The 13,632-nt window shown below is 38.5% G+C and overlaps 1 protein-coding gene across 2 annotated transcripts in view; it reads left to right on the top strand.

The window, feature by feature from the left end:
- The first annotated feature begins 2,088 nt into the window (after window positions 1-2,088).
- Window positions 2,089-13,632, top strand: part of tle5 (TLE family member 5, transcriptional modulator) — a 47,456-nt gene continuing 35,912 nt past the window's right edge. Inside the window, exon 1 of one of the 2 annotated variants that reach the window (XM_053513363.1) lies at window positions 2,089-2,568. In XM_053513363.1, coding sequence (XP_053369338.1) covers window positions 2,542-2,568 — 27 coding nt within the window. In that variant the 5' untranslated portion in view covers window positions 2,089-2,541. The remainder of the gene's footprint in view (window positions 2,569-13,632) is intronic. The other variant, XM_053513362.1, reaches the window with a different exon arrangement.

Genomic DNA, 13,632 nt, shown 5'->3' with positions numbered 1-13,632 from the left:
GTAACTGCTCTATGTAAAAAAATATATACACCACACTTACCTGATACTGTATATCTGATTGACCCTGGTCTACTGTCTTTCAATAATTTCTGTCTCCTTTGCCTGTGATTGATATTGTGACATTAGTATTTTCATAAGCACCCATTCTTAAAGCCAAATTGCCTTAATATGTAAACTTGTTGTACTTACTTGGCGTTTAATGAAAAATGATCTTATGTCCATTTATCTATGAAACTGCAAGGCAAGTTTATTTATACTGTTGCACATTTCATACACAATGGTAATTCAAATAGCTTTACATAAAGAAAGTAAAACTATCATAAAAAATAATCACAACAATAAAAACAAGGAATTAAATTAATTAAGACACTTAGAACAGAATTGATATTGATTATACAAAAAAATACAGTGGTGTCAGTTCGGAGGTAGCACAGAGCTCATTTAGTAAATGCACAGCTGAACAATATGTTAATTGTGGCCGTTAATATTAAGTTAACATTATGCCAAGTCGTCACAAATAAAACACTGCATGGGAAACGGCGTTGGTCGTGTTAGTTGCAGTGCACTATGCAACAAGCTATTGTAAACAAACTAACGTTAACTAGATAAGTAATAATTTAATCACTAATATAGCAGATTCATGGAAAATTACATCGGTAATCAGCATTTTTGCCGCAACTAATTTATAAATGAGTCTGCATCAACTACATTAAAGAGAATCGCTTTATTTAAAGTGAATAAAATCCCCTAATTACTTGAGTTGTTAGGGGATTTTACGTGACACTTTGTAGAAAAAGCGCATGCCAACAACTCGTATGTAAAGACCTCGCTCCTTTATCAAGTTAAAATTTATTATAAAATTTAGCTCGTTCTGCAAAACGCTCACAGACCAAGTTAGTCGCAATCCAAGGTTCCACTGTACATTTTAAATCTGCTTTATAAGGTTTAGCATAATGACTCATAAACTGATGTTTAGATGATAAAAGTTGCCATTTTAGAAGCGTCAATTATTGGCCTGCATCAAGCGAAGAAAACAACTAAGGAGATTTAAAATTATTGTCATTTGATTAGGAGGCTTTCAGTGCATTATTAGAATCTGGACAGATAGTGCTGATCCATTACCTTCTAGATAAGGGGTGTTCAAATCCAGTCCTGGAGGGCCAGTGTCCAGTACAGATTGGTGATTTTTTCTGTCCAAACACAGTTGATTTAACTAATCTGTTAATTGCCAAGTTTGGTGTTTGTGTAGGTGTTGTTAAACCACAAACTGTGGTGAAAACTGGCCTTCCAGGATCCTGGATCTGAACTCCCCTGATCTAGACTGACCCTATTCCAGAGTGATGTGTGTATCAGGGTAAGAAGGGAAGCACCAATCAGGTATAGTGGCCACTGCACAAGCCTCTCGAAGCAGTGTTACAGTATGATCTGGGGTTGCTTCAGTTGGTTAATTTAAAATCAGCAAATGTTATGTGAAAATGAAATGTCAGCTGATGACCTGTTTACCTTGTGTATGCATATCCACCCTGGTGTACACCTGGACAGGATGCTAATCTATCTCAGGACACACACACATAAACACTATGGGCAATTTGTGGACACCAATTAACCTAATCTACAGTACATGTCACCGGAGTCACCACACTGGACCATCTGATCCAAACAACAACTTGGCACAGATTTTTTGATGCCGGGGGTTCTTCCTGATACAACCCACCTTTTTTTATCCAGGCATGGGACTGACCCTGTGCCAATGGCTAGGAATTTAACTGGGGCCCTTTGCATGGCAGTCGAGAAACCTATCAACACGCCACGAATAGGAGGAACCGAGGGCACAAGAAGAATGTTCAAACGTCACATACACAGGCGGCAATGTAGCTAATACAGGGACAAAGAAGTCCGAAAAACTATATAAATCACAAAAATGTTTTTTTTTCTACCAATAATCTTGCCAAAAATTATATACACCATTTTGTCGCCTCCTTGTGGTGATTAGAAGGAGTTGCGCACGCCTTTATCTGGAAATGTGGGGAAAAATTGATAACTTTTAATTTTTATTTTATTTCCATCGGGAGTTAAGATGAGCTGTGCTCTAAAGCTAGAAGGGACGTGTGCAGTCATGTAGGCGAGTGTGTGAGAGTGCGTGAGGGTGTGTGTGTGTGTGTGTCATAAGCCCAGCACCGCAGAGTGAAGCAGCACTGAGGCGCATCTGAGAAACAGCGCTGCTGAGATTGTGGTTAAAAAGGGAGCTGGCAGGCGAGAGCAGGCGGCGTTTCAGCAGTGAAAACAACGGGCGTCTTGGTGAGATTTTATTTTTCTCCCGCATGCCTGCCGAATGATACCGCAAGAGAAATCACTCACAGATACGAGACTGAAGCCTCGTAACCGGAGCAAAGCCGCCGCCGCCGTCTGTCTGCGCGCCGTGTTAGCGGGCTAGCCTAGCCTGCTCCATCCGCTACCGAACAAAGAAGGAAGAAAAATATCACATTTCAGCCGCTTTGCTGGTCCAAAAGCTCCGCGTACAGATCTGACCAGAAACCTGACATGATGTTTCCACAATCCAGGCACTCGGTGAGTGGAGTGTGTGTGCGTGTGTGTGGCTCTTTTTCTTCTTCTGGAAACGTCATTAGCACGCGCGAAGCTAATCAGCTAACTAACCTGTTATAATGTCGGTAAGCTAGTTAGCGCGCGCCAGCTTCCAGGTGAACTTTAACTAGTCTCTCTGGCGTTAACTAGCAGCAGAGTTTCACCAGGTTACTTTTAACTCCACAACATGCAGCAGCTTTAAATAACAAATAACCTGAAAATGTTTAACGTTTTATTTATCGTCCAGTTGTTAATAACAGTAATAATCATCATAAACATACTCTGTTATAACATTAATTATTGTATTTTAAAGCAGTAAGTGTGTGACATCAAAGCAATTAGCAAAGACTTTAAAGTAGCTGGAACTCTAACACCATACACTCATTATACAAATTTTATATACAAACATTTCCAATCTTCATGTTTTTTATTTAAATAAAATACATTTATTGCTAATATGTATCAGTGTTTAGGTTTGCTTGGTAATAATTACTTTACAGATGTGTAATGACGGGTTTATACCCTCAGGATCATGTTGTTTACAGTGTGAATCCAAACAGAAGTGTGTGTGTGTGTGTGTGTGTGTGTGTTTTCCATGTCCACAGCCAAATATCAGATATAAAAATGAAAAAGAACTTAGTTAGGACGACATTAAAACCGGTCACTTTTTTATTTATGATTTCTAAATCTACACCGATCAGCTGTAACATCAACACCACCAGGTGAAATGAGCAGCACTGATCGTGACCACCCGAGGCTCACCCATACCCGCAGGAACCAAAGGCCAGTCCGACCGGTTCGATTCCGCGAAGAAGAAAATGCAGCACAAATTGCTGAAAAATGGGGCGATGCTGGCTGTGATAGAAAGGCACCAGAACACCCAGTGCACGGCGCACGGGAGAGCCCAAGGCTGCACACCCAGACCTCAAACTCTACAGATCTTAGTCCGATCAAGCACCCATGGGATGCACCGGACAAACTTGTTTGATTCCCAGAAGCCCCACCTCACCACCTACATCACACAAATGATCTGCTGTCAGTGTCCTGGTGCCAGACACTACAGCACACACCCAAAGGCCCTGCGCAGCCACGCCCGGAGTTTAGACCTGCCCAAAACCTAGGTGGTTTTACTGTTAATGGTTTTAATGTAATGGGTAATTGGTGTACATAATTATTATTATTATTTTTTTTTTATATATACAAACACTCTGCACTGTGAAAGGATATATTTTGGCACATTTCTCACCCATAGTGATAATTAACATCATTAGGGGTAGAAGCTAGAAATTTTGTGTTCTGTTTTTTTTGTTTGTTTGTTTGTTTGAGAAGCAAATCATTATGGTCATTATGAATGGGAGGTAAATCCAGTACCCCAAATGTTTTTTGTTTATTTTTTGGTTGCTCCCATTGAAGGGGTCGCTACAGCTCGATGCCCTTCTTAATGCAACTTTCCCATAGCTGGGGACGATAACTTTCAACATTGGCTGGGGTTAGGTTATTGAACTCGGGCCTTCTGCATGTTGAGAAACCTGCTCCTGAGCCACCAATGCCTGTTAATCCAGTACCCCAAATATCAAGTCACTTCTAACTCAGCTCAAGTTTAAGCCACTTTGTTGTGCAATTAGCTGTTAGACATGAGCTATAAATGAATTATGAATGTTCACACATGTTGTTGGTGATGACAGTAAAGCTCTGATTTTACTTTCAGTCTTTCGGACTTGTTCCCAAAATGGCCTACCTATATGTTGTTTTGCTTACTTTTGTTCTTATGTGATGAGGTTATGGGTAAGGTTTTTGTTTGTTTGTTTGTTTTGGATGACTCTTTCATGCAGATCATGTTTGCACAAGAAACATTGCAGAGTAGGACAATGCACCACCACTTCTGTGTCAGCAACTCATTCCTGCATGTCCAAGTGACACGTTGACAGCATTAGGGCATTTCGATCATATCTTAGACTTTTTGGGAATGTTCTTGATGTTCCTAAACTTCCAAGGTTCCCATTAACTGCCATTTCTTAATGACTTTTTGGACAGTGAAAATTATGTGATAAAAAGACTTCCCTTTCACATTTATGGCACCTTTATCCAGAGCGACCTACAGAAGTGCTTTTAAGTTCCTATTAATACATCCTGGTTCACCAGGTCACATACAGTATGAAAAGAATATGGGTCTACAACTTTGTTTACAAAGTTACAGTGATAAAAGCACACATACAACACTTATTTTGGAAAGAAAGTGTTAATTTAAGGTAGGTCTTTATTTGAGGACAGTGACTCAGTTGTTCAGAAATCTAGAGGAAGTTCAGTCCACCATGTAGGTACCAGAACAGAAAAGATTCTTAATGCATGTCTTCCTTGTACCCAGAGAGGTGGTGGGACCTGTCGAGCAGTGCCAGAAGAGTGTGATGAGTGCTTTGAGGTTCACGGATGCTGGTCTGTTTTTGGCTTTCTAGGCGACCTCAGTGTTTTGAATCTGATATGGTCAGCTACAGGAAGCCAGTGGAGGAGGTGCAGCACTGGGGAGGTGTGGGAGAACTTAAAAAAGTTGAAAACAAGTCATGCAGCTGCATTCTAATTGAGTTGCAGAGGTCATATGGTGGACAGAGGCAAACCTGAAAGGAGTGAGCTGCAGTAGTTCAATCTTGAAATGGGAAGGGACTGATGAAGCGATAAAGCATTCTGATGTTTTAAAGAATAAATTAACATGAGCATGACGGATTAGCAATGTTCAGTTGATTATTCATTGTTATGCCAAGATTGCGTACAATAACCAAAGGTGAGATTAGAGAGTTGTCCAGAGAGATCAAGCAATCCTGACAAGAAATCACCTTGGAAAAACAGAAGTTCAGTTCTGCTGCTATTAAGTTTTAGCTGCCATCCATGACATGCCTAAGGACATGCCAACATCTCAGCAGAAAAATAAGTGAACCCATGTGATGATTTGACATCACCAAGAGATCAGGTTTTAAGCGAGAACAGAAGAGGACCACTTACTGAGCCTTGGGGCACACCAAACTGTGGCATCTTTTCTTAATCTTAGCTTTGTAGGCATAAATAGCTTCAATTATTTTCATTTCTTTACTCAGCTGCTTAGGCTAGCTCATGGTTGTTGAGTGTTAACTCAAGGATTGAAGAGTCAGAGAATTTATTTAACACTCTGAAATTGTCATCAGCTGATAAATCCTAATAGCTTTCTTGCTGTGAGAACAAGTCCTAATAAGGCAAAGAAGGCCAAACTAGTTATTTAAGTTCTAAGACCTTACCGTTGAAAGGGTGTTCAAACTTTCACACATACCGTTATTACATTTTTTTCTTGTACATTTTTAGCTAATTTAATTTAAATTAATTGTGCATTAGAGTTTGCAGAATATGTTATTTTTAAAAATAGCTTGCTGCAGCTGTAGTGTTAGCTACTTTTTAAGGCTGCAATTAATGATTATCTTAATTAAAAATCTATTATTATTATTATTATTATTATTTTGTCTATTTATTCAATAAGTTTGTATAACAATTTTTTATGATTTATCCATTGATTGTTATCTGATTGTTTCATTTTACTTTTTAGAACTTGCCATTATAAATAAAATAACCATGACTTGATAAAATAATTTTACTAAATGACATTTTTCCACATAAAAAATAAGTTGCAAGAATTAATAAGCAAAAGATATGTATTAAAATATTTGCTTCTAACTGAGATTATAAAAGACACAAAATGAAATCAGTGACATTTTATTGAAACTTTGAATGAAGGAACCATTTTAGACTTTAACGTTAACCTAAAGACACCATTCATCACAAAAGTTATGATTTAGTGGGTGTAGGTCTAATTAGGAAAGGCATGGTTTACCATATTCTGCTGTATTTACCGTAGATGATAATGTATGGTGTGTAGAGCATGAGTTACTTTAGTGGCTAGTGCAGATAGTAAACCTGAAATGCAGTTGTATTATTTATATGCAAAATGTTGCACAAGCACGACTTACAGCACGACGCTAATGGAAACACACATTAGTTTAGTTTTAAAAATCCATATGAGTGTAAACAAACTGCGTACAACTTGCAGGAGGCTGGAAACATCATTGCAAGTATAACTGTTAGCATCTGCTCTGGAGGATCTCCCGTTGTGTTCTTGTCTTAAACATAACAAATAAGGTCACAGCGACTCGCAGGCATTGACAACAAACAACAATCAAACTAAGACTGCCGTTGTACTGCTGCGGTGAGCCATTTCACTTTTATACAGTGCACAAAGCACCATTTTATTAGGGCTCTGTTTAAAGAATCCCCACGTGTCTGACAATCTGGCTCAGATTTTTCGGTGATAAAGTCTCATTTTTTTCAACATGTGCTGTGAAACTAGGGGATGAATGCAACGTTGTGACCCATCGATGCACTCCCCCCCGTGTTGAATAACCGTGTTGAAATTGCAAAATTTAAAAAAATTTACATGCTTTCTACTGTATATTCACAACCCTAGATTCTAGTGTTTTTAAGGAGAATGGAGGTATGGAGATAATCCTAGGCTGTTTGTAACATTTCTTTTGGTTTTAAAGCTGATTAAATGTGCATTGAATATACTACATGATTTAAAGTTACATGTTCAGGGCCTACTTTAGATTAAAAGTTTAATTAAAAGCCCTCTTCAGCCTACCAGCGAGAGTAGCTTGTTATGCTTTCAAAGCGTTCCTAACGAAATCTCCCGTGACCTGTTGCTGCGTTCATTTGTTGCCGAGTGCCGTTTAGGAACAAGAAACAATGCAGCAGGTATTCAACTGTAAATTAATTGGAGACCTCTACGATCAACTAATTGCACAGAGCGAAACCACACTTTTGATTAATGCGCATTGAATCATGCAGCGGCTCTTATGAATCCTGATTAAGAGCGAGTTTTACATTTCAATACTCAGTCAGATTTTGAAGACGCGTCTGGTTTGCCAGGCAGCATTAACACAGAGGATTTTTCATGATAATCACCAGATAAAGCATCATAATTTCTGATCTTACGATTACAATAGATCTCTTTTAACAATTTGCTGACCCGTTGATAATAGGAAATCTTTGCTTGCAACGCAGACATAATATGAATATCTGTGAATTTGTGAAACGCAGAGAGTAATAAAAGGCTCAGGTGGCTTACTTGCAGCTCTGAGGGCAGAGGAGGATCTCATAAATCACTATCCTGACTTTGGCTCGCTTGAACCCTGGCCAGAGGAGATGATGAAGAAGAGAAGGGTGTTACTGCCACCGCAGCGCACCTCCATAGCAACGACTTTTCACTGTTCTTGACAAAGATGCTGTTTACTTCGTCTGTCCTGAACGACTCGTAGCTGTAACTGTGTGCAGAGATGCGCTGTGTCTGAGACCATCAGCAAAAAAGGCTGTATTTTTTTTTTTTTTTTTTTTTTTTAGAGGCTCCCATACTGTAGGTGATCGATTAGTATATATCTTCCTTTAACATAGCTTTTTCGGAGCCACGAGTGTGTTATATTTGTTAGCTCCATGTTCAGCTAACAGGTTTGTTTTTCATAGGATGACCTTTTGATAAGCAACAACTTCTACAGTAAGAGGAAAAAAATACCATAACGTCATCTGAGAACTTGTGAACCCACAATTTATTGCCGTTTTAAAACTGATCCTGGCGTTGTGTCAGGGAACCAGTCAAATATTTTATGAGCTGTTTTGCATTTCAGCCACCATAAGGGCCAAAACATCACAGCATCAATGTGGAATTTTAGCAATGCTTGGACTAAAACTAACCACCCAAAAGTGATTTTGAGAAGCTGCTATTTTTTTGATCAACGAGAATTTTAAACAACGCATAGTCTTAACTTTATTCTCTAATAGTGATAAGTTTAATATTGTAGAAGTGTAAGTTGTTCATGTTCTTTTTTTTTTTTTTTTGGACAAGTGGAATTTTTGCAAAGTCTTTCTGGGCTGTTACTTTTTGTTTGCTAGCTATTTTCTTATTTGAAATAATGCCACAGGCTGCTGCCTCTCTTGTCCAACAATAGGCAGTTTTGTTATTGTTGTGCAACATTGGTGCCCTCAGTGTAGTGTAAAGGGCTTAGCACTGGGTTTCTGTTGAATAGCAACTCTGTATATTGAACGTGACATTAAACAGAATATCTGACGCATAGCTAATGCACAAAATGTAATAGATTTTTTTACACAAATTTTGTGTATCTTGTGCTCGTACCTTTATAAGATTCAAAGTAAAAAAAAAAAATCATGCTTACAAATAAGATGTTTAAACTATAACTGTTATGTGAACCTCCTGAATTTCTCATTTGTTAGATTTCTCCATTTTTCAAATTTATTTTAGGGCAATAATTAATAATTAATTTTGAGCGTGAGGTGGTATGTGGAAAAATATTGTGACTGAAAATAAGGACGTTTTCACATTAGGGTCCCAGGATCGTTTTCGAGAACACTTGACCCCAAAGTCTGGTTTATTTTGATCAGTGTGAACACAAACGTTCCAGGCTTGCAAATGTTGGCCCACAAACCGAACTGGAGCATACTGCCACCTGCTGTTTTGGATGTATGTCAACAATGCGAACACTGGCCAGCAGGCGGGAGGGGACGCCCTTAATGTGAAAATGCCCTAAAACACCAGGATGCTCTGTTTTTTTTTCTGCTTTTTTAAACCTATCCTCGTTATATATTTCATGAAGAGAATGAGGTTGTAAAATACCTCTCTGTGATATGTTAACTGCTGCTCATTCGACTTCTACATATGTGAGCACACAGATGCCCACCACGGTTGGCTACAGTGTTGTTGTGATTGACAGGAGGAAGTGTGTATGATACCCTGCAGACAGAACGGCCAGTTTTAAACTTGGTTGTGGCATCATTAGGATATTTAGGATGGTTTTCTGCCGCAACACTTATCTCTGCTGAGCCATCAGTTTCCTTAACGCTCTTATTTTAAAAGTGTATCTGAGTCAGGAAGTTACCAGCCAGAGTTTAACTGCGAGGTGACAGGCAGGACAGTTTATGACATCTAGGCATTGCAGTTTATTTTCCTGATGCTTTTCATCGGTGCTTCCACAAACCTGCCTGTTCCTGATTCTTAAGACTAGTGCTCATCTGGCCACATTAATAATCAGAGTAGTTAAGGCTCCTGTTTGTTGTGCTGTGGTTGGTGGGATTCAGAATGTCTAGTGTGCGGTATAGTCACAACATCAAGGAGCATTAGCTTTGATTTTGTAAAATAGTAAATAATGAGTAAGGCTTGTGTTTTTCCTGTTTTTTTTTAACGGTGGCTGTTTCTGTGGACTATGTTTCAAGGACATAGACAGATGAAGTTCTATTCTGTTTAAAGCACACACTGAGATGTTAAGGCCAGGCTTGAGGTTGCCATTTAGTGTTTTGGTGTGATTTAAGCCATTTCCAGACAGGCTCTGTTCTGACTAAGTTCTAAACGATCACGCTGCCTTGTAATCCCTGTTTAGAAAAGGAAACACAGGAGCTTACCAGAGCACCGCCCGGAGCTCATCAACAGCCTGCTGCTGCGCACGGGCAAATCCCAGAGGAGGAGGTTGCCGTGTGGGATGCTAATACAGCGTTTAGCTATGAATATCTGTTCTTTGTTTGCATTTATCTGCACTCTCCCTGCCACTGGCTTTTAGAGATGTGATTGCACACGTTATTTCAGCTACAAGCACCGAGTCTCATTGTTGATTTATTTGTTTCTTGGGAAGAAAGTAATCTTGAGGTTATGACCTAAGTTTTTTTTTTTTTTTGTATCAGTCACAATCAAAGTCTCTCGCTCAGTAATCCAATAAATCACAGCGAGCCAGCCGTCTGCTCTCAGTGGCTGCCCTCTAAACCTGCGAGCTGATGACACACAGCGCATAACATATAGCCTGCCTCATTTTCCCCTTAAACCCAGGTTCAGTGTAATCTGCTTTGTTGGTAACAGTGGGTTTGTATGCAGTATTGTCAAAGCATTTATGAAGTGAAGTGCAACAGTGTTAATACGAGTATGAATAAACTAAATGTAATAGTACAAAGCTAACTAAAGCTATACAAAGCTAACTAAAGTTTGTAGTAGCGCAAGTATGTATGTTGTTTTCACATTCTTAAAAGCACAACTTGTGAAATGAGAGCATCCGTGTGAATGCAGAGCGTGCATGCAATAATTCTTATTTAGTGGTGTTAGCTCGCTAAGCTAAACACGCTACAATTGAAATTCCTAAAGCTTAAAAATGCTTAAAACGTTCTAGTGTGGATGTATTTCACACCAAGGAATTCCGACACTCCTTTACACAATTGTGTAAAGGGGAAACACGTCAAACCTAATGAAACAATTAAATGACACACAGGATGAAGTTAAAAGCAGAGTGATTCACCGTGTCTAATGTGTCCCCTGCCCCAGTCAGACCCTAGCAAAGTCAGAAGAGGGGCCGTGTTTTGCCAGGCAAAATAATGGTCATATTTCTGCAAAAGAATGGTTGGAAGCATACCAAGACTTGGAGGTTATTGGTGTTAAATTGTTGTGGTATGGTTAGGTAGTATGTAAAATTGTTTGGTATTTGATTATATTTATGTATACTTTAAACTTGTAATATATTGTTTATTTAAAATATTGTTTCTTTAATGTTATCCACCAATTGTATTTTTTTTTTAATAAATATCCGTTCACCATTTAGGCACCTGTATCGTTTTAAGAGTATCGATTTGGCACCGGTATCGTGAAAAGAAAAAAAAAAACACTATATAGGAAGTAGGTTTACAAATATTTATATACTGCCTGGCCAAAAAAAAGTCACTATTTCAAAAAGTCAAATTATTGAGCTGCATCAAGCAATGAAAACAACTAAGAAGATTAGAAATGGATTAAGGACCCTTCAACACGTTATCAAAACCTGGAAGTTTAGTACTAAAACGTCAACTTTGTGGAGTAAATGTGGTTGGAAAGGCAACAGTATACGTTTAATAGTGAAAGTAAGAGCATTTGCATATACACACAATCCGATGAGAAGTCATGGAATTGGGACCATGGGACTTGTTAGTGAGGGTAATCAGAAAAAGACTCCAGTTTGCTAGGGAGCAAAAAGATTGACAGCATAAAGTCTTAAGAGTAATAGAAAAGGTCATCTCGTCTGATGATTTCAGGTTGACGCTATTCCAGGACAATGGGTGCGTCAGGGTAAGAAGGGAAGCGCATGAAACGATGCACCCATCATGCACAGTGCCCGCTGTACAAGCCTCTGTAAGCAGCGTTCTGATCTGGGACTGCATCAGTTGGTCGGGAATAGACTCCGCACTGACAGGTGGCAATAAAATGACGTCAGCTGGTTATAACCACCAGGTTATAACCATCCATGGAGTTTTTCTTCTTCCCTGGTGGCACAGGCATAGTCCAGGATTTAAATTGTGAAAGATTGGTTCTGGGAGCATGAGGAATCATTTTCACACGTGAACGCGCCACCACATTGTGCGCTTTAATCAAAGATAAAGGTGATTGAATAAAATTTTAGTTTGTGTGACTTTTTTTGGCCAGGCAGTGTATGAAAGATTTTTCACAAAGCAACTTGTGTGCCATCAGCACTGAACAAATCACACAAAGTAAAAACAGATGTGCTACGCTGTCTCGTGTTTCAGCTGCTAAAATGGGAGCTAATATAATACAGTAGGGAAGGAACTCACCAGGGACCTCCCGATACGATATTATCATGATACCTAGGAGGCAATTCAGTTTGTATTGCAATTTTGCAAGTATCATGATTTTTATATATATCCTGATTCGATTTATTTATTTTTTTTAAAAAGGTTTTGTTATAGTTTTAAACAAACTTAGAAAATTATTTGCTCCTACCCCGCAGAGTGCACCACCAATAGGATTATAAGGAAATAGCAATGTTTTACCACCTTATCTTTAAATCGAACATCTATAAATAAAAAAATTAATATAAAAAAAAGATTTAATAAAGAAAAGTTTCTAATGTAGCACATTTAAGTTTTCATCCTTGACAAGCCAACCACAGTCTCAGCTATGAGGTCTGTGGTTTGGCCTTGTCTTTCTCTCTAATTTTTTGAATCACAGTTAATTAACTGTATACTGACGATTAGATTTAGAAATCTGTATTACAACTTTACAAACTAAAACCTGTTTGGTTTGGATTCAAATCATACGCATTTAGGGTGACACCAGTTTATTTTTTGATTTTGTAAAGCCGAAATAATTTATTTAATTTGGTTACACAAACGTAATAACACATACTCTTGTGAATTTTCGCTGCAGAATCACACAGAATCCAACATCCAGCTGAGTTTTTGTAATTGCCTCTGCCAGCAAACAGTTCCTGACTGCACAGCTGGTGACGTTATTGCACCTTCCCCGACTCTCCATTAACCTGAAATGATAGCAATGCTCATTTTCCTGTATTTCTTTTTTTAGCTGTCAGTATTGGCTGATTTAAGCCATTTTCCACAATTTATTAAAATGTTAAAATGTGGGGGGAAAAAAACAAACAAAAACACATAAAGCTACCATCAACCATGTCACATCTGAGCTGCTGTGTGTAGTTCATCAGGATTTTAAAGCATGTGCTATTCATCGCAATGTGTGAAGTGTGTTCAGTTAAAACACACATACTTAACATAATTTCACTCCTGGAAGCCTGTTGAAGTGTAGAGATGAGTAATTACTCTCCCAGTTTTGTGTTCTGGTAGTACCACCTTTGGGATATATAGTGTGTGTGTGTATATACAATATCATGTTTAACTTTAAATTTGCTCTTATATATTAATTTGTCTCTTTGTTTCTCTAAGTATAGAACTGAAGGATTGAAGGTTTTGTTCAACAAAGACTTTTGAATGATTTCTTGAGATTTCTCCCCTCCTGGCTTTAATGAAGAACCATAAAGACAGAGCTACAACATATAACAAAACGTATCTCAGGAAATATGATGTGCAGTTTTTGTTGGCTGTTGTATGGAATTGTGTAATGCCAATAACAAGATAAGAAGCGCAGGTAGTGTTACAAGTAACAAAACATAGTTGAAACCTATTTAACTCTAGGTATCTTGGCAGGCATTG

This window comes from Clarias gariepinus, chromosome 15 (assembly GCF_024256425.1).
Source record: "Clarias gariepinus isolate MV-2021 ecotype Netherlands chromosome 15, CGAR_prim_01v2, whole genome shotgun sequence".
Taxonomy (NCBI): domain Eukaryota; kingdom Metazoa; phylum Chordata; class Actinopteri; order Siluriformes; family Clariidae; genus Clarias; species Clarias gariepinus.
Note: the sequence above shows the minus strand (reverse complement) of the source record. Positions and strands in the feature narration are given on the sequence as shown.